This window comes from Nicotiana sylvestris, chromosome 1 (genome assembly GCF_000393655.2).
Source record: "Nicotiana sylvestris chromosome 1, ASM39365v2, whole genome shotgun sequence".
In the NCBI taxonomy this organism is placed as follows: Eukaryota; Viridiplantae; Streptophyta; class Magnoliopsida; order Solanales; family Solanaceae; genus Nicotiana; species Nicotiana sylvestris.
The window spans coordinates 176402042-176425467 of record NC_091057.1 but is presented as its reverse complement, the minus strand read 5'-3'; the positions used below and the strand labels follow the sequence as shown (position 1 = coordinate 176425467).

The 23426-nt window shown below is 36.3% G+C and overlaps 1 protein-coding gene and 1 long non-coding RNA gene across 2 annotated transcripts; both read left to right on the top strand.

The window, feature by feature from the left end:
* The first annotated feature begins 920 nt into the window (after window positions 1–920).
* LOC104213934 (scopoletin glucosyltransferase) lies at window positions 921–2665 on the top strand. Its single transcript, XM_009763503.2, has one exon. It carries the CDS (start codon window positions 1081–1083, stop codon window positions 2509–2511), a length of 1431 nt encoding a protein of 476 aa, XP_009761805.1. The 5' UTR covers window positions 921–1080; the 3' UTR covers window positions 2512–2665.
* Window positions 2666–20686: 18021 nt separating this feature from the next.
* On the top strand, window positions 20687–22717 carry LOC104213935 (uncharacterized). Its single transcript, XR_707781.2, has 3 exons — window positions 20687–20765; window positions 21183–21237; window positions 21965–22717. It is a non-coding gene; the product is annotated as an uncharacterized lncRNA (long non-coding RNA).
* The last annotated feature ends 709 nt before the right edge of the window (window positions 22718–23426 follow it).

The following is a 23426-nucleotide window of genomic DNA, read 5'->3' as shown; positions in this document are numbered from 1 at the left end:
TAAAGGCCTATGTGTTATAATTACTTGGACATCTAAATTGGTTAACGAAGTCAGAAGAAATTAAAATGTAATAATGTGTGACGCAAGGTCATTGTAGTCTTACAATTGGAGAGGGCAACTTTTGCTATGAGATCCCACATAAAAAGTTACGAGTAACATCTCTCTTATATGCAGGGTTGTTCTATTAATTTTCTGATAAGCATTTAAAAAAAAATATTTAAAAATAGTTTTCAAAAACTTGATCAAATACTAATTATTGCTCAAAAGTGTTTTTTAAATTAATTAGCAAAACACAAACTGTTTTTCACCAAAAACGCTTTTTTAAAAAGTACTTTAAAAAGTTAATTTTAAAAATTTGGCCAAATAGCCTATTAATAGTGAAAGCTCAGTTAAATTATAGAAGAATGTCCGAGTCGGCCAGTGGATATACTATCAGATGCTCCCCTGCATGGTAATTATTCCTGCTACAATAAGTTAATAGCTAATGAACAAAATGCTTCTTCTAGAAGACTCGTAAATTGCACATCTAGGATCCAATGTCACGATCTATCTCAAAGTTAAAACTTTAAACAAAGTTTTCGTGTTTGAACAGAACACTGGTCTTAAAGGTAACGAAAAAGGCAAAAATTGAGTCTGCGCTCGACTTGTGAGTTGTGACGGAAGAGCATATGTCACATTCATCATCTGTATTCGTACAATGCCCTCTTCTCTAAGAAATTGGGAGTCACCACCCCTAGGCCCCCACCACTTTATCTTCATTTTATGATTGGCTCTATGTCTTTGCCTGTTAAATCAATCACGCGAGTGCTTACGTACGTACTCTGATTCAACCAAAATAATTGAAAAACTTTTTTCCTTGAAGGAAAAGTCAGTCTTAACTCATACTAATATGTAGCTTCAACGAAAGTCACAACTAATTCCACGTATAAATAAAGTGAGAGTACTCTCGTAACTGCAGCATTAAACACTCATGCAATCATACAAGAACTGAAAACAACCACACAGCTTTATATTTCTTTCTATTTTCTGCTACTAAACTAGGAGTACATCTTTCTTTCTTTCTTTCAAGCATTTTCACAAATGGGTCAGCTCCATATTTTCTTCTTTCCTGTGATGGCTCATGGCCACATGATTCCTACACTAGACATGGCGAAGCTCTTTGCTTCACGTGGTGTTAAGGCCACTATAATCACAACCCCACTCAATGAATTCGTTTTCTCCAAAGCTATTCAAAGAAACAAGCATTTGGGTATCGAAATCGAAATCCGTTTGATCAAATTCCCAGCTGTTGAAAACGGCTTACCTGAAGAATGCGAACGCCTCGATCAAATCCCTTCAGATGAGAAGCTCCCAAACTTTTTCAAAGCTGTAGCTATGATGCAAGAACCACTAGAACAGCTTATTGAAGAATGTCGCCCCGATTGTCTTATTTCAGATATGTTCCTTCCTTGGACTACTGATACTGCAGCAAAATTTAACATTCCAAGAATAGTCTTTCATGGCACAAGCTTCTTTGCTCTTTGTGTTGAGAATAGCGTCAGGCTAAATAAGCCTTTCAAGAATGTGTCCTCAGATTCTGAAACTTTTGTTGTACCGGATTTGCCTCACGAAATTAAGCTGACCAGAACCCAGGTGTCTCCGTTTGAGCGATCTGGGGAAGAGACGGCTATGACCCGGATGATAAAAACAGTCAGGGAATCAGATTCAAAGAGCTATGGAGTTGTTTTCAACAGTTTCTATGAGCTTGAAACAGATTATGTTGAGCATTATACTAAGGTGCTGGGTAGAAGAGCTTGGGCTATTGGCCCTCTATCGATGTGCAACAGGGACATTGAAGATAAAGCTGAAAGAGGAAAGAAATCCTCTATTGATAAACACGAGTGCTTGAAATGGCTTGATTCGAAGAAACCAAGTTCCGTCGTTTACATTTGTTTTGGAAGCGTAGCGAATTTCACTGCATCACAACTGCACGAACTTGCTATGGGAGTTGAAGCTTCCGGACAAGAATTCATTTGGGTTGTTAGAACAGAACTAGACAACGAAGATTGGTTGCCTGAAGGATTCGAGGAAAGAACGAAAGAGAAAGGTTTAATAATAAGAGGATGGGCACCCCAAGTACTAATTCTTGATCACGAATCTGTGGGAGCTTTTGTTACACATTGTGGTTGGAATTCAACACTAGAAGGAGTTTCAGGAGGGGTTCCAATGGTAACATGGCCTGTATTTGCTGAGCAATTTTTCAATGAGAAGTTAGTGACTGAGGTTTTGAAAACTGGAGCTGGTGTTGGTTCGATACAATGGAAGAGATCAGCTAGTGAAGGAGTGAAAAGAGAAGCAATAGCTAAGGCAATAAAGAGAGTAATGGTGAGTGAAGAAGCAGATGGATTCAGAAACAGAGCTAAAGCGTATAAGGAGATGGCAAGAAAGGCTATTGAAGAAGGAGGGTCATCTTACACTGGATTGACTACTTTGTTGGAAGATATAAGTACATATAGTTCCACTGGTCATTAAGTTATGAATAGCAACAAAAAAAAATGTAGTACTCCGTACTTGGTATTATTTCTGTACTGTTTTTGTGCTTTTCCTGTATGTGCTAATTTAAACATTTCTTTTTGTCACTTTTTATAATTGCAATGATGATATGTGGAAGAACCCCTTGCCTCCATTTCTCCTTTATTTAGGGATAGTAAGATTATTTTCAGCCGAAAATGAGATCAGAAAATCAACGACAGTGGTGGCAAAATGGATTAAAAAATCAGTTCTTCATTCACTTTATCTAAAAAAAAATAGGCTGGATAATGAAAATTTTAAAAATGGATTAAATATAGATAAAAATTCTATTATCCACTTAGAAAATAGATAACCAATGTGAATTTAACTTTTACATTTGTTAAGACTCATATTGGAGTTGCTCAAGTGTGGGAAACTAGAAATTCTCCAAAAGTGATCATATTCAAGAATCATGTGCTTTGGCACGTATACCCCATAAGTTAAATAAAAAATGCAAGTTCCCGAAAACTATACAATATTTATCATATTTTGCTATCTCAATAAAGGCAAAAAACGTTGCTCCACATGTCTTATTGTGATTTCTGGCTTTACCTCCCCAAATCCAATTCTTCTTTATTTTTTAATTAATTAGTAGAAGATACTGATATAAAGAAATTAAATGATAATATTGTAATTATAATCACTCTTCATCTCCTCTAAAATTAGACTTTTCGAACTTTACTTGTAATTGTTAAGTGTCCTTTGTAAGTACAAATTTCTACAATTTGATGTTGAGTTAAAAATAAAGACTATACTGATGTGGAAATGGGAGAATTTATTTCTAATAGTAGTATTTATTGAATATATTTTTTACATAAATATCATAAAAAGAGTATTTGTTTGAAGGGCAGAAAGGTCGTCCACTTTTACATGGACATTTTGGTATATCAACTTTTTATTACGTCTTGCCACTTCTAATAAAATGTTTTTCATGATATTGTTATGAGAAAATTGACTATTAAAAAGTAAGAAACCTTTTCCTAAAATATTTTCCTTATGCGAAGCCATTGTACTGGCAATACACTAATGTGCCACAATGAACTAATTGTAAATGCATTGCCATACTTTCAGCATATATCCCACTTGAAGTCCATGAATTTCTATTTTTAGTGTTCCGTTTGTCTACAGACACATTCTGCTTGTTACATTTAATAAACTATTTTTTCACATTTTAATTCTCTTTAACATAAAATAAAAATAATCAGGTGTCATGCACCTACTACGATAGTTTTAAATAAACAGTCGCTATAGTCTGCGCAATTTTCTTTGTGTAATATGTGGATAATTTTTTTGTTTTAGAAAAAAAAAAAAGGAAGAATACAAAGTAAGAATATATTTATTATAAAAGAATTGTTAACCATGAGTCCAAAGAGACCATTTACTCGTTATCTTTAGACGGACTATCTTACACGACCAACAACACATTTTAAAGTCAATGGAAATTGAAAAGCCAAAACTACCACGAGACTGGAAGAGAGTATTGAGCATACTTGATGCACTTTTAGGTTCATTTCTCTCTTTTTTTCCCCTGGTATATGGTTGAAAAGAACTTCATAGGCTTTTCTAAGGTGATATATAGTCGAATAGTGTGCTTTGATACTTATTAGAAGCTGAAGTGCAAACATAAACATGACATAACATAGTATTACAAACATTAACACAAGATGAGAACTGATGATGCAGCTATAATTTTTTTTTATCTCTCGGTGCCAACAATACTTTCTTACGATAATAACAAAACTCTAACCAATGTGTATTTAATTTGTTAGCCAACAACAAAAGTGGACATAGATTATGAAAGTGAATTAAAATCTTCACATCTGCCGAGAAAATCTAATATGCAAACATGATAACGACTTACAATTCATGCTTGTTCGGCTCAAAACTTTGTCTTCTTTCGACATCGGAATAAAATTGTATCAAACTTTACACCTCCATATTTGCAAATAGTATCTCAGTCACAACTTGTAAATAAAAAATGTACTCCAAAAATCCCCATCCGCAGGTGGTTATAAGCCATACACTATATATATATAATACAACATCACTATTGTTCTATTAATTTTACGAAGGGCCTTATATGAGGATTTAAGGCTCGATGATGAGGCACTGATTTGGTGAATATTTTTACAGATTCAACGTAAATGATGAGATCATAATTGTAATCTTTCTGTTTGCTCTCATGCCTAGATTAGCTAATTAAACTCTTAAAACAAAATGAAGTGCAATGACATAGTTAAAAAGAGATAAAGGAAGGAATTGACTCGGCTCTTTATATTCCTACTGCATCTAACATATATAAATAGTGGGATCAGTTTTGCCTTTTCATTTGCTCTCAAGTTCATATTGACCGAACTTATTTTTGACTTCCAAGTCACTGAAAAGAAATACAATTATGATATGTAATGGAAGAGACTCCTCAAATTCTTCATATTTCGTATTAATAACAATGTAAATTTACATATTTGTAAAAAATTGCTACAGGAACTGTATTTGATTGAAGGCCAAACATCAACTTTAAATAATAGATATTTTCGTCTTTTAACTTTGACTTTGGAGCTTCCCACTTATAATAAAGTATGATAATATGATATGATGATACGTCGGTTAACTCATTTTTTATCGGTGTTAAATATAGTTCGGATCGAATAATTTATCCGTTTTGGCATTACCCGTTTTCGATCCGTTCATGACCCGAACCAGCCTCTTGCCCCCTATTCCCAGAATTCAACATTACTACTAGAGTTCTCGATTAGAAGTAGTATTTACATATACTATGCCTCCGCGCTGCTAACTTTGAACAACTTTATTAAACTATCATTGCACTGGCATATTTTGTGATCATATATTAACGAACACGAAAATGATGATGACTGTAATAAAAAAACACTACTACAGTAATAAATAGTCCAAGTTTAAAGCCAGGATGCTGGAAAGTAAAAAAAAAGAAGCAGTGCTTTTATTGTTAACTAGTGTATCTGTTCGCGCTTCGCGCGATTTTAAAAAGAATTAAAGAAATAGTTAAATGGGAATTTCATAAATTTTTCTAATAGAAATCAACTTATTTTTACGAAATCAAATAATTAAACAAAAAACTACATGTTATCAATACTTTCATCTAAAATACTAACTTCTAGTTGTCATTGGTACCCTATTTTAGAGTGCTGAGAGAAAGATGATGTAATTGTGACTTCTTCGGTCAATGGCGATTCAATTAAATTATTTAAGAGTAGAATAATGCCTCATCTGAAGATGAAAACTTTATCCCTTGAGTCCATAACATAATCAAAAAAAAAATTAAGTGAAACCCATACATCATGTCAGCTACAATAAAAGCAATGATAAATAAGCAAAACTTTTGAATACAACAACAACAACGACCCAGTATAATCCCACAAGTGGGGTCTGGGGAGGGTAATATGTACGCAGACCTTACCCTTACCCCGAAGGGTAGAGAGGCTGTTTCCAGGAGACCCTCGGCTCAAAAAAGCAACAGGAGCCGATATATTAGTGCCATAAAAATACATAATAAAATAACAACAATATAAGAGATATGAAATACAGAATATGAAATACGAAATAAATGGCTGGTATAGTAGAACTAGCAGGTAAAGCCCTGCATCAATAGCCGACCAATGACATTCTTAGTCTAACTCCTAACTGGCTAGTCTCACTCTATTGTGCTGTAGAAATATTTACAACTTTCCCCTAACCTACAACTTTAATGCTCGACCTCCATAATTCCCTGTCAAGGGCCATGTCCTCCGTAATCCTAAGTCGCGCCATGTCCTGTCTGATCACCTCTCCCCAATACTTCTTAGGTCGCCCTCTACCTCTCCGCGTGCCCACTACAGCCAGTCGCTCACACCTCCTCACCGGTGCATCATTGCTCCTCCTCTGAATGTGCCCGAACCATCTGAGTCTTACTTCCCGCATCTTGTCCTCCATGGGGGCCACGCCCACCTTCTCTCGAATATCTTCATTCCTAATCTTATCCATCCTTGTATGCCCGCACATCCACCTCAACATCCTCATCTCTGCTACTTTCATCTTCTGGATGTGTGAGTTCTTTATCGGCCAACATTCAGTTCCATATAACATGGCAGGCCTAACCACTGCTCTATAAAACTTACCTTTTAGTAACGGTGGCACTTTCTTGTCACACAAGACTCCCGACGCTAACCTCCACTTCATCCACCCCACCCCTATACGGTGTGTGACATCCTCGTCAATCTCCCCGATCCCCTGAATAACCGATCCAAGGTACTTGAAACTACCCCTCTTGGGAATGACTTGAGAGTCAAGCCTCACTTCAACTCCCGCTTCCGTCGGCTCAACTCCAAATTTGCACTCGAGGTATTCCGTCTTCGTCCTGCTCAACTTGAAACCTTTAGACTCAAGAGCATGTCTCCAAATCTCTAGCCTCTCGTTGACGCCGCCTCGTGTCTCGTCAATTAGAATAATGTCATCAGCAAATAGCATGCACCATGGCACCTCCCCTTGAATATGATGAGTCAGTGCATCCATCACCAGGGCAAATAGGAATGGGCTGAGCGCAGACCCTTGGTGCAACCCCGTAATAACTGGAAAGTGTTCAGAGTCGCCTCCTACTGTCCTAACCCGAGTCTTAGCTCCAGCATACATGTCTTTAATCACCCTAATATAGTCAACCGGGACCCCTTTATCCTCTAAGCAGCTCCATAAGACCTCCATAGGAACCCTATCGTACGCTTTCTCCAGATCAATAAACACCATGTGGAGATCCTTCTTCCTATCCCTGTACTGTTCCACCATCCTCCTAATAAGGTGGATAGCTTCTGTGGTAAATCGCCCTGGCATGAACCCGAACTGGTTGTCTGAAATAGACACTGTCCTTCGCACTCTCATTTCTACCATTCTCTCCCAAACTTTCATGGTATGACTTAGTAATTTGATGCCCCTATAGTTGTTACAGCTCTGGACATCACCTTTGTTTTTATACAACGGGACCATTGTACTCCACCTCCACTCTTCAAGCATCCTATTAGTCTTGAATATAACACTAAACAATGCAGTAAGCCATTCCAAGCCTGCTCTACCCATACACCTCCACAGTTCAACCAGAATTTTGTCTGGCCCGGTAGTTCTGCCCCTTCTCATCTTACGCATTGCCTCCATGACTTCGTCGATTTTAATGTCCCTACAATTACTTAATTCATGGTGGTTGTCGGCATTCCTCAATTCCCCAAGTAAAATATCCTGATCCCCTTCTTCACTTAGAAGTTTATGAAAGTAAGTCTGCCACCTCCTCTTAATCTGGTCATCTCTCATCAAAACTTTGCCGTGATCATCTTTTATGCACCTCACTTGGTCCAGATCCCGAGTTGTCCGCTCTCTCGCCTTAGCGAGTCGGAATAACTTCTTCTCCCCACCTTTGTTCCTTAGTTCCTCATATAGCTGAGCAAAAGTTGTCGTCTTAGCCTCCGTCACTGCCATCTTCGTCTCCTTCCTAGCTACCTTATACCTTTGACTGTTCTCTCTCTTCTCCTCCTCGTCAGTGCTCCCTACTAACCGCAGGTAAGCCGCCTTCTTTGCTTCCACTTTACCTTGGACAACTGCATTCCATCACCAATCTTCTTTGTGGCCACCATTGTGGCCCGTAGATATCCCTAACACCTCTCTCGCCGCCTTTCTTATACAGTCCGCCGTCGTCGACCACATTTTGTTTGCGTCCCTACTGCTTCTCCAAGCTCCCATTGTCGATAACCTTCCTTCCAACTCCTTAGCTTTATCCTTAGTTAAGGCGCCCCACCTAATCATGGGGCGTCCTTGTACTGACCTCTGCTTCCTCCTTATCCTAATACAAATGTCCATCACCAAAAGCCTATGATGCGTCGACAAGGTCTCACCTGGGATAACCTTGCAGTCCTCGCACAACCTCCTGTCGCATCTCCTAAGGAAGAGATAGTCAATCTGAATCTTCGCCACCGAACTTTGGTAAGTAACCAAATGTTCATCCCAGTTCGTAAAACTCGAGTTCGCAATGACTAGATCGAAAGCCTTGGCAAAGTCCAACAGCGAAATGCCCCCTCCGTTCCGCTCCCCGAAACCAAATCCGCCATGCACCTCAGTGTACCCACCTGCAGATGACCCAATATGACCATTGAAATCTCCTCCTATGAATAACCTCTCAGAAGGCGGTATACTACGAACAATCTCATCCAGCCCCTCCCAAAAGCGCCTCTTGATATCCTCATCCAAGCCTGCTTGCGGTGCGTACGCGCTAACGACATTTAAAGTACCCTCACCCACCACCAACTTAATAGTCATTAGTCTATCATTCACTCGCCTGACCTCTACCACGACCTATCTAAGATGACTATCTACCAGGATACCCACTCCATTCTTACCCCTCAGGACACCAGAGTACCACAACTTATACCCATCCACATTTTTCGCCCTCGATCCGACCCACCTAGTCTCCTGGATGGTAATAATAATTATAATTATAATAATAAATTTAAAATATTATACAACGATCTTTTTATTTAAATAATAAGAAGTTGCTACTAAGAACATAAGGATGGACATTTTTCTGTAGCCATTATTTTTTTATACGCTTAGCCCGTGTAAAAGATCTTTTTTTTACTATATTGTCTGACTTGGTTGTGAGATTTCACATGTCAAGTACTTGCTAAGCATGATACATTTTCTTTTATATTAAGTGTGGTTGGAATGATCGATAATGTTTGGATACCGTTGCATTAACAATAATAATGAGTATAAAATTATGAAAATTAGAAGGTAGAGAAAAAATTTTATTTGCTTTTAACTAATTCTAATATACATTAAAGTTTTCTACGTGAAAACTCATGTATAGAGTTCATAAATTAACCAGTCATAAGTTTTTTAGGTGCCATTATTCTCTTGCAATTAATTGATCATCTCAACTATTGGTATGAAAACACCATTATTGTCACCGTAGAAATTGATCAAAAAGGGAAATATAAGGGCAGAAACTACAACAAAAGACGAACTTCGAGAAGTAGCGGTATTTGCTAAGAGCTATAATTTCTTTTGCCTACTAACAATTAACAAATGATACCTAAAAAGTTATATTATCAAAATACTTCTAGAAAAATCAAACTTTATGAGGAAAGAATACTTCCTCAAAATGCTTGCTCCAGATCAATTGTATCATACCTGCAAAACAAAAAACAAAAAATAATAAGCAATCCAATTCAATGAAGTAAATGAAACACAATACTTATAACTGAGTGTTTATAATTCTTCTTATAATTCAAAAAAGGTAATAGCATTATCACAATATATATTTCTAGAAGAATAAAAAGTTATAAGGAAAACATGTTTGAGAATATTTTTATTCTATCTCCAAAAGAGGAAAGTATATCGTTCCGTCCTACAAACAATGAATCAATTATAAGAAGAAAATAAAATACAAATTAAAAATTATAAAAAACAGTAATGCAGAATTTCTACTACAAAAGAAACAAACATGTAGATTGCTGAAATAAATTTTCTTTTCTTTGTCGAATATCATATATTCGTTGCAGTAAGCTTTATGAAGAGGAAATGGGTGAAAGATCAGTTATGAAGAGGAAGTGGTGTTGATTACTACTTTAATTGTCACAATTATATGGGTGAAAGATCACTTATGAAGAGGAAGAGTGATGTGTTGATTTACTACTTTAATTACTGATGAGTGGTATTTTACCACTCAATCTAGTCTCTTTTCCTTAGTTTTTATGTCCTTTAACTATGATATGAGGTCATTTATGGTGTGTATTGTTAGATTTTCAGGAAAATGATGCGAGGAAGTGATTTGAATTCAATTGGAGTGGAATTGAGCAAAAATGGGTGGAAACATGCAAAAACTCCCCAGTGATTCCGCATCTGCGGAAGGATTGTCACAGAAGCGACCCCGCTTCTGCAAGAAAATAAACGCTTCTGCGGAAATTGCTGAGCATGCAAGAAACCGCATCTGCGGAAATTGCTGAGCATGCAAGAAACCGCATCTGCAGTTATAATGTCGCTTCTGCGGTGGGGCATTTGCGATTGCAGAGTTTTACATGGCATTTCGCATCTGCGAGTGGATTTCCGCTTCTGCGGTAGCGCATCTGCGCTTTTGGTGTTCGCATCTGCGGTACCAAGCATATCTCTATATGCCGCTTCTGCGATAAGGAATCCACATCTGCGGAACCTCATCTGCGTGAATTCTTCCGCAGGTGCGGTAAACATGCATCAGATCTAGGCAGATTAGTTATTTCACATTTTCTCAACCCCAAACCATTTTTATACTTGTCCAAGCAGATATCAAAAGGGATCTTTGGCATATTTTCAGTTCATAGGGCTTGAGAGAACAAGGTTGTAATCTAGGGCTTTGCACATACACTTTGGTCTTGAAGATTTGATGCTTGTGGTTAAGATTTTCTTACTCATTTATGTTGCTTTCTTCATTTCCTTGCTTTGTATTATATATCTAAGTGTGTAGTATTTTATCCAACACTTGAATCTTGTTTATGAAAATATTTTTGTTTAAAGTGTGGATTAAATACCTTGTTGTGCTTATGTATTGAATGAACACTAGTATGAGTAGCTAAATATTTAATCTAAGGTTTTGAAGAAACCTATTGAAGGATGAACTTCTTGATTATGTTAATATAGTTTGCCATTTTAATCTTTATTTGTTCAACTACGTTCTTGTTGTAGTTAATTGATAGGATCCTCAATTAGTTGTGCCTATTTAGTGTGCATAACTCAAAGAAAAATGAGAGAGTCTTATTAGTGAAAACCCTCACGGGCACTGTAAGGCGACGGTAAGCAGAGATGAATAAATGAGAGAGACTTGTTGCTGAAAAACCCCTCGGGGTACCACTAGTCGAAAGTGAGTCGCAAAGCTGATGCAAAGAATTGACACGAACAAGCCCGACTTCAAAGGTCATAAGAATGGCAAAAGGGAAAATTGGATTAGTTTGATAGATCAGGCCGTTGAGTCCAAAATGCATGTCATGACCATTAAGGCTAGTTATTGAAAAAAAAGAATTAAAGAAGAAGAAAAGAAAAACAAACTCTTCCTTCTGTCCTTCCGACAGGGGCATTTCTTGTTAATACTTGTTTCTTTGCATCATTGTGTCCTTCACTCTGAGTCAGTCCTTATCAAAACAAGCAAGAAAAGATTTCAAAATCTGCTACCAGCTTTCAATTGCACAAAGTAAATTGGGCCAGCACACTCGGTTGTTACTGTTAACATGCCTTGAGGATTCATGCAAAGGCTCCCCCAAAAGACTCTTGTCAGCCTACTTGGCGCAAGCAAAGATAATTGTTGATTCCTTTTGACAGACAAATTGCTCAAAAGCAGGAAGTCATTTAAGATATCAGAAAAGGTCACCTAAGCAAAGATCTCCAGTTGGGATAAGGCTGTTTGATCTGCAAATACAAACGGTAATGGGTGTGAAACAATCAGAGTTGGTGCAGAACAAAAGTGTCATGAGACCGACTCAGGCTGATCGAGCAAAAGCCAAGTTGCTCAAGACTCAAGGCCACAAACCGACTATCATTTTCAAAACTGACAAAATTTTCTTTATTTGAAACATGAACAAAGCAGTGCAAGGAAAGAAGTTCCAAAAAAAAGGAGAAAAGAGGGGAAAAAAAGAAAGAAGGGAAAAGAAAAGAGAAAAAAAAGAAGAAAGAGAAAAATAGAAAAAGAGCAAAAAAAAAAAAAAAAGAAGAAGAAGACAAAGAAAAGAAGAAAAGAGCCGACGAAAGGAAGTTTCTCAAATTTTTGCCTTTATTTGTCTTGTTAATATGCATAAAGTCATGCCATTGCTCTTTACATTTTCCTCCTAGGATAGATGTCTTAGTCTGATGAATTTTTCTCCTAAGATAGAAAACCTAGTCTGATGAACTTTCTCCTAGGATCACAATCTTAGTCTGATGAATCTTTCTCCTAAGATAGAAGACCTAGTCTGATGAACTTTCTCCTAGGATAGATGTCTTAGTCTGATGAATTTTTCTCCTAAGATAGAAAACCTACTCTGATGAACTTTCTCCTAGGATCAAAATCTTAGTCTGATGAATTTTTCTCCTAAGATAAAAAACCTAGTCTGATGAACTTTCTCCGAGAATCAAAATCTTAGTCTGACGAAGTTTTCTCCTAAGATAGAAGACCTAGTCTGATGAACCTTCTCCTAGGATCAAAATCTTAGTCTGATGAATCTTTCTCCTGAGATACAAAAAAAGTGACCTAATCTGATGAACTTTCTCCTAGGTTCAAAATCTTAGTTTGACTAATTTTTCTCCTAAGATAGAAGACCTAGTCTGATGAACTTTCTCCTAGGATAAAAATCTTAGTCTGATGAATCTTTCTCCTAAGATAGAAAACCTAGTCTGATGAATTTTCTTCTAGGATTAACGTCTTAGTCGGATGAATCTTTCTCCTAAGATACCAAAAAAAAACAAAAAAAAAAGAGAAAAAAGGGCCTAGTCTGATGAATTTTCTCCTAGGATTAACGTTTTAGTCTGATGAATCTTTCTCCTAAGATAGAAAACTTAATCTCATGAATTTTCTCCTAAGATAGAAAACTTAGTCTGATGAATTTTCTCCTAGGATATTTTAAAAAAAAAAGAAAGTCTGAATTTGAAAAAAGGGGATCATTTTTTAGTTTTCTTAAGATTATCAATGTTTAGTTTTCCTGAAATCAGGGGGGGCCGCCTGGAGAATAGGGTCAGTCTTTATTTTAGTCAAGCTTAGTTTATAATTTTCCTAGTCTATTCTTTAGTTTACTCTCATTATTGCATCAAGAGTACAAGTGGTTTATAATTTTGCTAACAACACACAAATCTTCCTAGTGCAAACTGGGGCAGAAAAAAATTTCTTTTGTTTTGTCTGTTTTGTTGTAATCAGGCGCCCACTTGGAGAAAAAGGGAAGACAACTCAAGTTTCAATGGAAAGCAGTTTCGAAGGAAGACTATTCAAGTTTTAAGGGAAAATGGTTCAAGGTGCAAGGGAAAACAGTGTCAAGTAACAAGAAAAGACGGTTCAAGATCAGCAATCAGGTGCCTACCTGGAGAACAAGGGAATACATTTCAAGTTCACGCAATCAGGCACCCACCTGGAGAATAAGGGAATACAATTCAAGTTTTAGCAAGCAGGCGCCCACTTGGAGAACGAGGGAAGTCATTTCAGAATTCAATTCAAGTTAGAAGTAGCAGAAGCTCGCGACAAGAGTGTGAGTCAACAACCCGAGATGATCAACAGAAGTAATTTCAATCCAAAAGAGTAAAGAAAAAAAAAGAGAAAGAAAGAAAAAGAAAAAGAAAAAATAAGTGAATCCAAAATGCAGAAGTTGAGACAAGAGATCACAAGCATGGTGTGTCCGGGTTTTGATCTGAAAAGTTGAAGAAGAATGAACTAGCACCTGCAACTAGCAAGCATCAAGGTTCAAATCTAAAGTCTGCATGAAGAACCATTCAAGACTCAAGATCAAGCTTCAGAAGACTTATAGATAGGAATTTTGTAACTCATAGTTGACAGGTTTAGTTAGTCTTTTTCATTTTTTTGATTTTGATGTAATAACATGACCGCGGACCGGAACCTCGACAGAATGGCACCTCGATCGGCTCTCCACCTCGGTACTCTATCACCTCATTCACTTCTGAACTATACGTGGCCTGATTCCTTTATAGCCAAAGATATGTAGGCAGCTCAGATACCAAGGCTCGGTAACATTCCCCTTTTCTCTTAGTTTTAGTCTCTCCAAATAAGGGTTAGGTCAAAAAACTCGTCTAGTCGTTCTTTGTCTGAAAATACTTCGTCTTTCTAGTCAAAGAGGGGCAGCTGCAGACATGTGATTTTTGACCCTCCCCAAGATTTTTCATATTTTAGCACGTAAATATTTAATTTAGGCCCAATATAGCTATTTTAACTCATTTTTACTCTTTTACTTTATTTTACTACAAGGAAATGAAAATTACAAAATAAAAATATTTTTATTTTATGTACCTTTCATAAAGTAAAAAAAAGTATACAAAAATAGTACCTTAATTTTTATCTTTATATAATCTTGAAAAATACAAAAAAAAATATATGTAACAGTTTCATGTTTTAATATAATTTAGTTTAATTAATTAGAATTTATTTTTACATCATGTAGTATAGTTATCTTATATTAAGGGAATTTAACTATGGTTTTAATTAATAATTTTTGGAGTCTTCTTAGCCCAAAATTGAAATACAAAAAAAGACATGGTCCAACCCAATTACCCTTGGCCCATTCTTCCCAACCCATTAGCCCATTTAAGTGCAAGATTTAATCCTAGCCTTCTATTTTCTTCTAATCCAATGGTCATCATCCCTTCTCCCTCCATATAAAATACCCAATTGTAGAAACCCCACCCCAAGTTTTCAATTCCAAAAACCTAGACCCTAAAAAAATCCATTAAATCAGCCGTTTTTCACTTAGCACAAGAACACACCCTAAGAGAGATGGCAGCCGTTTTTTTTTAAAAAAAAAAAATCTAAAGACTCTTTTCTTCATCTTCAACCTCAAGCCAAAAGAAGACAAAAATGAGAACACCCCCTTCCTGAGCTTCTCTTTCTCCATAGCGACATCTCATGAGCTCTTTTTCCCTAAATGAAAACCCGCTCTTTTACCTCCAAATCGATCAGCAAAAAAAAACCCCATTACAACCCAAATTTCAGCTCCAAAAAGCTAGGAATAGCAGCTGCAAAATAGCTCCAAGAACACCTCAAATCCAGCTTGAAATTCAGCTCCAAAAGTAGCAAAGTTAACTGTAAAACCCAGCTCAAAACCGGCCCCAAACCGTCCTAAAATCACCTAAAACATTCAATTCGTCGAGGTCGTCGAGGTCACCATTCGAGTGCGCCTGTCGCGAGTCTTGTTCGGGTTCGTTGTAGATTTTACTTCGGGGTGTATTCAAAGGCTTATTTTTAATAAAAGTTCAGAAGGAATTTTGGCTACAAAAGGTTTCATTTCTCACTTTTAATTTCATGTTGTTTCAGTATTCTTTGTGTTTACATGTGAGTGTTGGTTTACTTATCTATGTTATAGTGTAGTAGGAATTTTTATTTTTATGTTGAGCATTTAAATGGTGTTAATTGGATTTTGGCTTGATCATTGAAGTAATTTCGGGTGTTCAAATATATTTGGTCTGTTTTGTCTTTTGTTTCTTTGTCAACTACACAGAGATTCTCTGTTCATTTAATTCTTCCCTATATTTTGAATTTCTAAAGTTCTTGAATCCTATTGAAATATCAGTTCCTCTATTAGTACTAATTATTTAATACGTTTTTATGAGTACTTTATATTGGAATTAAAATTATGAATTTCACTCCTTTTTGTTTGAGTAGAAGAAGCTTCTAATTGTTATTTTTGTGCACTGTTGAAGTACTGGCATTCCGGTGAGAATATGTATTGTTAATATATTTTTCTTAATTCTGGGCTCTTGTTGATTTTTGTAATCATTTTAGTTTGTAGATGTGATATTGACAAATCACTCTATGGATTGAAATTTTTGATTGGGTATCTTTGTTCTTGTGGGTTATATGTCTAGTTTTGCAAATCTGGACTTGCACACAAACAAAATAAGATGGCAAGTGAAAGTGACCAAATCTGTCTACTCTGCATGCAATATTTTCCAAAATTAACAAAATATAAGCTTTTTAATGTTGATGGCAAGAACCTTTCTGGAATTGGATTCCTCTTTGAAGGTGTCTCTGTGCACGATTTTTCTTTTGAACATTTAGGGACGATTAATAAATAAATCATTGCAACTATGAGTACGGTTCCCGTGGCATGGTTGTGATACCTAAATTAATTAGTTGTAAAAATAAATATATGTAGTTTAACTAATTGCTTTTCCTTGAATAAATTGAGGCGCACCATGCCAAATAAAATCATCAAAACTCATGGCCCTCACTGAATTAATTTTAACCCTTTAGAAATCGAGGTGTGCCATTTAGTTGAATTTTCCATGGCCCTCGCAAAGTTGAAAATGCGTAGTTGCTTTAGGCGCATAATTTAAATCAATTTCCTTAAACTCGGGTGTGCATTTATGTGACCCAAATCCAAATCTCAACAACGTTTGATAAAATGTGTCGTGGACCGCGGGTGCATTTATGTGACGTGGTTCAAGATGTATTCTAGATGACGTTGAATCTTTCCTAAAAAATAATTAATTAAAAGCGGTTAATAATTTAAAATTGAACCATAGGCTAAACATGTATTAAAATCAGACAATAGGCCAATTATGATAGTTTAAGAGACCGTGCTAGAACCACGGAATTCGGGAGTGCCTAACACCTTCTCCCGGGTTAACAGAATTCCTTACCCGGATTTCTGGTACGCAAACTGTAATACAGAGTCAATCTTTTCCTCGATTCGGGATTCTAAACCGGTGACTTGGGACACCATAAATTATCCCAAATGGCGACTCTAAATTTTAATAAAATAATCTCGTTTTGATTGTCACTTCAAGTGGAAAAACTCCCTTATACCTCCCTTCTGGGGGTGCAGGAAAAAGGAGGTATGACACCCCATATCAAATTTAGAAATCATTAAAAAGCCTTAATACTTTATCCTTGGTACTGAACATTGTCTCATCACGAGAATGGACCAAAATTTTAGTTGACAATGTTGAACCGTCATTAATGGCTTTGATTGATCTACTTGAACCTAGATCTTAGGATCTCCAGTCTTCTAGGTAGAGTTAGCGCCACAATGACTTGTTCTTGGCCATAGTCCCATTCCTCTCGATGATTTCTCAACTACCTCTCTAGTTATGCCTTTTGTAAGTGGATCTGACACATTATCACTTGACTTTACATAGTCAATCATGATAATTCCTCTAGAGAGTAGTTTCCTAACGATTTTATGTCTTTGTCGTATATGACGAGATTTACTGTTATACATAACGCTCCCAACCCTTCCATTTGTCGCTTAACTATCGCAATGTGTGCATATTGGTGCCAACGGTTTGGGCAAAAATGGAATGTCTTCCAAGAAATTTCAGAGTTATTCAGCTTCTTCACCGGCTTTATCTAAGGCTATGAACTCAGACTCCATTGTAGAGCGGGCAATACAAGTTTATTTGGACGCCTTCTAAGATACCGCTCATCCACCAATAGTGAGTGTATATCCACTTGTGGGCTTAGAATCAGCTGAACCGGTGATCCAATTTGCATCACAGTATCTCTCAATCACCGTAGGATATTTACTGTAGTGCGAATTAAAGTCCTGGTAATGTTCTAAATATCCCAAAACTCGTTTCATTGTCATCCAATAAGATTGAGCTGGATTGCTCGTGTATCGACTCAATTTACTTATAGCACAAGCTATATATGGTCGTGTACAATCCATGATATACATTAAGCATCCCAACATACGAGCATAATCCAATTGTGATATGCTTTGGCCTTTGTTCTTTTCTAATGCAAGATTCACGTCAATTGGAGTCTTTGCAACTTAAAACCCTAAGTGCTTGAATTTTTCAAGTATTGTCTTAATATAATGAGATTGTGACAATGCCAGACCTTGAAGTGTCTTATGGATCTTAATCTCCAGAATTAAATCAGTAACTCCCAAGTCCTTCATATCAATCTTGCTAGTTAGCATACACTTAGTCGCATTTATGTTGGCAATATCATTACTCATTATCAGCGTATCATCCACATATAAGCGAACAATGACTATGTGATTTGGAACATTTTTAATGTACACACATTTATCATATTCATTTATCTTAAAATCATTTGACAACATTGTTTGGTCAAATTTCGCATGCCATTGTTTAGGTGCTTGTTTTAGTCCGTAAAGGGACTTAACAAGTCTATATACCTTTTTTTCTTTACCTAGAACCACAAACCCTTCAGGTTGTTCTATGTAGATTACTTCCTCCAAATCTCCATTCAAGAAAGCCATCTTAACGTTCATTTGATGAATTTCAAGACCATACACTGCAGCTAATGCTACTAACATCCATATAGACGTAATTCTTGTAACTGGAGAGTATGTATCAAAATAGTCAAGACCTTCTCGTTATCTATACCCTTTGACTACAAGTCTTGCCTTAAATTTTTCAATAGTGCCATCATCTTTCATTTTCCTCTTAAAAATCCATTTAGAACCCAAAGGTTTATTTCCACGAGGAAGATCAACCAATTCTCATGTATGGTTTTTCAATATGGATTCTATTTCAGTATTGACTGCCTCTTTCCAAAATAATGATTCCGAAGAAGACATAGCTTCTTTAAATGTTCGAGGCTCATTTTTCAATAAGAAATTCATAAAATCTGGTCCAAATGAAGTAAATGTTCTTTGACGTTTACTACGTCTTGGATCCTCCTGATTAAATGCACTTTCTTTTGTTTCTTCCCGAGGTCGTTTAGATCCTTCACCAATCGATGCAAATTCCTTTTTATATAGATATATATTTTCAAAGAACTCAATATTATCTGATTCAATAACCGTATTATTATAAATGTCGGAATTTTTTTATTTATGAACCAGAAATCGATATGCTTTATTATTGGTCACATATCCTATGAAAACACAATCAATGGTTTTCGATCCTATTTTTACCCTTTCGGGTTTAGGGACTTGCACTTTTGCGAAACACCCCCACACTTTAAAATAATTCAAGTTGGACTTCCTTCCTTTCCATTTTTCATATGGAATTATAACGACCTGGCCGGTCGTTTTATGTATTTCAGCCCTGTTTCCCCCATTTCTGCTTCTTTATATCTTGTTCAGCTATATTATATGGTGTCGGGTTGTTTGGTTTGGGTTCGGAATGATTTTGTGGAGGAATGAGACACTTAGTCTCTCAAGTTGGCCACTTAGTTGGAAAAGTCAACTAGAAGTTGAGTTTTGAGTAAACAATCTCAGAATTTGGTTTTTATGTTTCGGATAGCTTCGTGTGGTAATTTTGGACTTAGGAGCATGTTCGGAATGTAATTTGGAGGTCCGTGGTAGATTTAGGCTTGAATTGACGAAATTGAAATTTTGGCGCTTTCCGGTTGGTAGTGAAAATTTTGATATCGGGGTCGGAATGGAATTCCGAAAGTTGGAGTAGGTTTGTGGTGTCATTTGGGATGTGTGTGCAAAATTTCAGGTCATTCAGACGAGGTTTTATAGACTTTTTGATCGAATTCGAAATTTGAAAGTTTTTGGAATACCTAGGCTTGAATCCGAGGGTGATTTGATGTTTTGATGTTGTTTTGAGTGTTCCGAATGTTAGAACAAGTTTGAATGATGTTATGATTGTTTGGTTGAAGCCCCGAGGGCCTCGGGTGAGTTTCGGATGGTTAACGGGCCAATTCTTGGTGTTAGAGAGTTGCGGATTTGCTGGTTCTGTTTCAGAGGGATTTTGTTCTTCGCGTTCGCGAAATGATGTTGAGAGGCGCAAGTGAGTTACTCTTCGCGTTCACAAAGTATGTCCCGCGTTCGCGAAGAGGAAAGGCAGTTGAGGGCCCCCTAGGAATTTGTGCATCGCGTTCCCGTTCGCGAAGGCCTTGTCAGCTGAAGCTTCGCGTGAAGAGTGTCAAGTTCGCGTAAGAGGGATTATTGGGCAGTGATTTTTGTGCTTTGCGAACGCGAGGTAGTGGCCGCGTTCGCGAAGAAGGAAGCGTCTGGGCAGAAACTTTAAGTTCAAAAACGAGGGTTTAGTCCATATTTTCAAAACTCATTTGAGAGCTCGGGAATAGGTGAATTTGGAGAATATTTTCAAAGGAGTAATTGGGGTAAGTGCTCTTCACTTGTCTTGGGTTAAATTCCATAATCTAGTCTTGATTCTTATCATTTAATTTGAGAATTTAAGGTAAAAATTGGGGAAAATGGAAGAAAATTGGAGAATTGATTTTTCAGGATTTGGAGGGTCATTTGACGTCGAATTTTGATGAATTTGATATGGGTAGACTTGTGACTGAATGGTTTTCTAGTACTACTATATATAAGAGAACAAGGGGGTACCAACACAGCTTTAAGGAAGTGTACAAAGAGTTACTTATGTTGTACTGTAAATGTGTTTGTACTTCTTGGCTATTGATTTCATTGCCTTTTGTGGGCCTGACTATTTAACACGTGTACTTATTCTCGGTAAAACTCAAAAGTCGAATCAGCAAACATAGGTCTCCCTCTGCAATTTCTTTCTCCTTCCCGGCGGTGGACTTCTCAGCCAGAAAGACATCAAAAACCATGGTCAGTCCCTTTTACATCTGTCAAATTTTGCTCCCTACATCTTTCTCCTTAATTTGAATTGTGTTCTTCAAATTTCTTTGTTGGTTTCTCTTGATAGATTTTCTGTGTTAGTTTTGCATGTGTGGGAGATTTTGATGAAAAAGTGCATCTCATTAGCGTTTTATTCTTCAGTTTTAGGTTTGCATCTTATATTTTAGTGATTTTTTCTTCTATTTTAGCATTTTATTCTCTTAATACCAGCATCTTCAGAAAAAATTGGGAAGCTTTCTTAGATTTTTGTCGATATTTACGTTGCCAGGGAGTTTTTTCATCTAAATAAGACTTGAGAAGAATCATCAATTCAATTTAATTTATCTTTTTAGTCCAAATTTCTTCTCCTAAATAGCCACTGTTCCTTTCTGCTCCTTTTGTTTCCAGGTTACTTCTTTCTACCTCCAACTTGCATTGTTTGCTCACTCTTGAGTACTTACAGGTAAGCATTTCTTATTCTTTTGAAATAATTTCTTGCTGGATTTTCGTACATGCATGTCATTTGTTCTGTCTGATCTCTTTTTTTGTTTGGGTAATCAAACTTAAATCTTTCTCCTCTTCATTTACGATGATTACAACTGAATATTAACCGAGTCTGCGTGAAGCTATCTAGATAGATTGTTTCCTGCATTTTTCTTATATTAGTGGATCCATCCATCTGAAGCAGTATATCTTCTATTGTTAGATATTAATGCAAAAATGCGCATTTTCTTATGCTAATCTTTATACTATGATTTTGGATGAGTTGTATCTTTAAAAATTAGTAGTTCAAATTCTAAAGATAGATAAACATTACCAAAGTTTAGTGAAGTTTTCAGTATTAATTCATTTCTTATTTATCAAAATATATTGGTTTCTGTTTTTCTTTAGCCCTATGTGTTAATTATCAGGGCTTTTGTACTGTCACAAGCTAAATTGGGGAAAAATCATCATAGAATTAGAGTGACAATGAACAAAGAAGGTGAAGTATCTCAGTGGGTCATCTATATCCTCACACTCCATCTAATACTATTTTATAAAAATGGGTGACTATTAGGATAAAATTAGATCCTATGATAGGTATTCGATTGTTATAATGGAAGGACTATGTCCTTAGCTTGTTCTTGTTACTATCCTACTTTATTCATACAATAGTAATTTGTCATCATTTATTGAGAGTTTCTTGACAGTTTGTTGACTGAGGTTCATGGTGATTACTCAGAAGATGTTGACTTGAAAGTGGATAGACTAGCAAAGAACGCTGCACCTGATGCAAGTAAATTTGTTGGAGCTTAAATAAATTTAGATTTTGCATGACCTATTTTTTGAACTTGCTTGACTTAAATAGCTTTTATTTTATTCATTCAATTAGTAAGTAGGTTATGTTATTTTCTTCTCATTTTATTGCTGTAGAATTTAGGAACAAAACTACTATATATAAGAAAAGTGGTGGAGCATGTGGTTCTAAATAGGACACAGGGAATACAACTAATACATACATTTGACTTGAATTCATTTGGAATTGAGATAGTGATATTGATCGATCAATAATCATTTCGTAAGCATAAGTCGATAAAGACTACGATCTTAAACTGAAGTGTCATTGTGCTGCCTCAATTTTGTACATGCAATTCAAATGTACTCACAAATGTAATGTCAGATCTTCTATTTTGCTGCTAAAAAGGCCTTCCAATCAGCAAAGAGGCAAACCAGTGTATGAAATTGAATTTTCTCGACAAGTCCAGTGGTTTTTCAGTTGTTGTAGCTGTTATTTCATATTGAGCTTGCCTCAATAAGTCCCATCTTAATCTTTTTGAGATCTATTCGGAAGGTCCATTTCTGCGTTGTTCTTCCTTCTTTGGATTAAATAAGAATTAATAATTTGTTATTTTTTTAAAGGTCTGTGACTGTGTGAAAATTGGATCGAGCTTTACCTTTGAGCTCCTGAATATGTTGTGCTAAATTATTAGATCTAATTTCTATTACAGATGGCCGTTTGAACTGGAAAGCTGAAATTTTTAGTTTCCTCCACTTACTTTTTGTTATTTGGATCTATTTAATAAAAGATTAGATGAGTCTGAAGATTGTATTATGCAAGCTAGAAGAAAAATATTATAAAAGCTATAAAGAAAACTACAAATGCTTGCTGCTTTGGGACAATATGCTTTTCAAAATGAAATTGTCAATATTTGGTGCTATATGGTTAAGAAGTGGAATTTGAGGGGATCCATTTTGCCAAAATAATGTCACTGTTCAAGACAGTTCCTTAGGCATCTCTTCTTCTGCGGCATAGCGATTTAGATTTATTTACAAAGAGTATATCCTTATAATCATATGTGTTAATCACGTGATTCTGGTTATACGGATCTGGGATACCTGGGATGGTGGTGCACAATGACTACAGATTAGGAAAGCAAAGACACGTGCTGCTCTATAGCTTAAAGATGGAGGAGAAATGCAAGGGCCTTCCATAAAGTAAGTAAAATAATCGCTTTAAGCCCCATATTTGTGGGGGCCTAATTTTTTATTACACCTAATAGACTATGTAGAGTTCTGTAAAGTGAAAAAAATTTGATTTCTTTCTTTAATAAATATAGACAAGAAGGATTTGCAACTGCTATGATTTCTACCAAGGAAATTGCACTTGAAATG

Bases quoted from the DNA above. Each gene is read 5' to 3' on its own strand.
- LOC104213934 (XM_009763503.2), top strand. From the start codon at position 1,081: ATGGGTCAGCTCCATATTTTCTTCTTTCCTGTGATGGCTCATGGCCAC.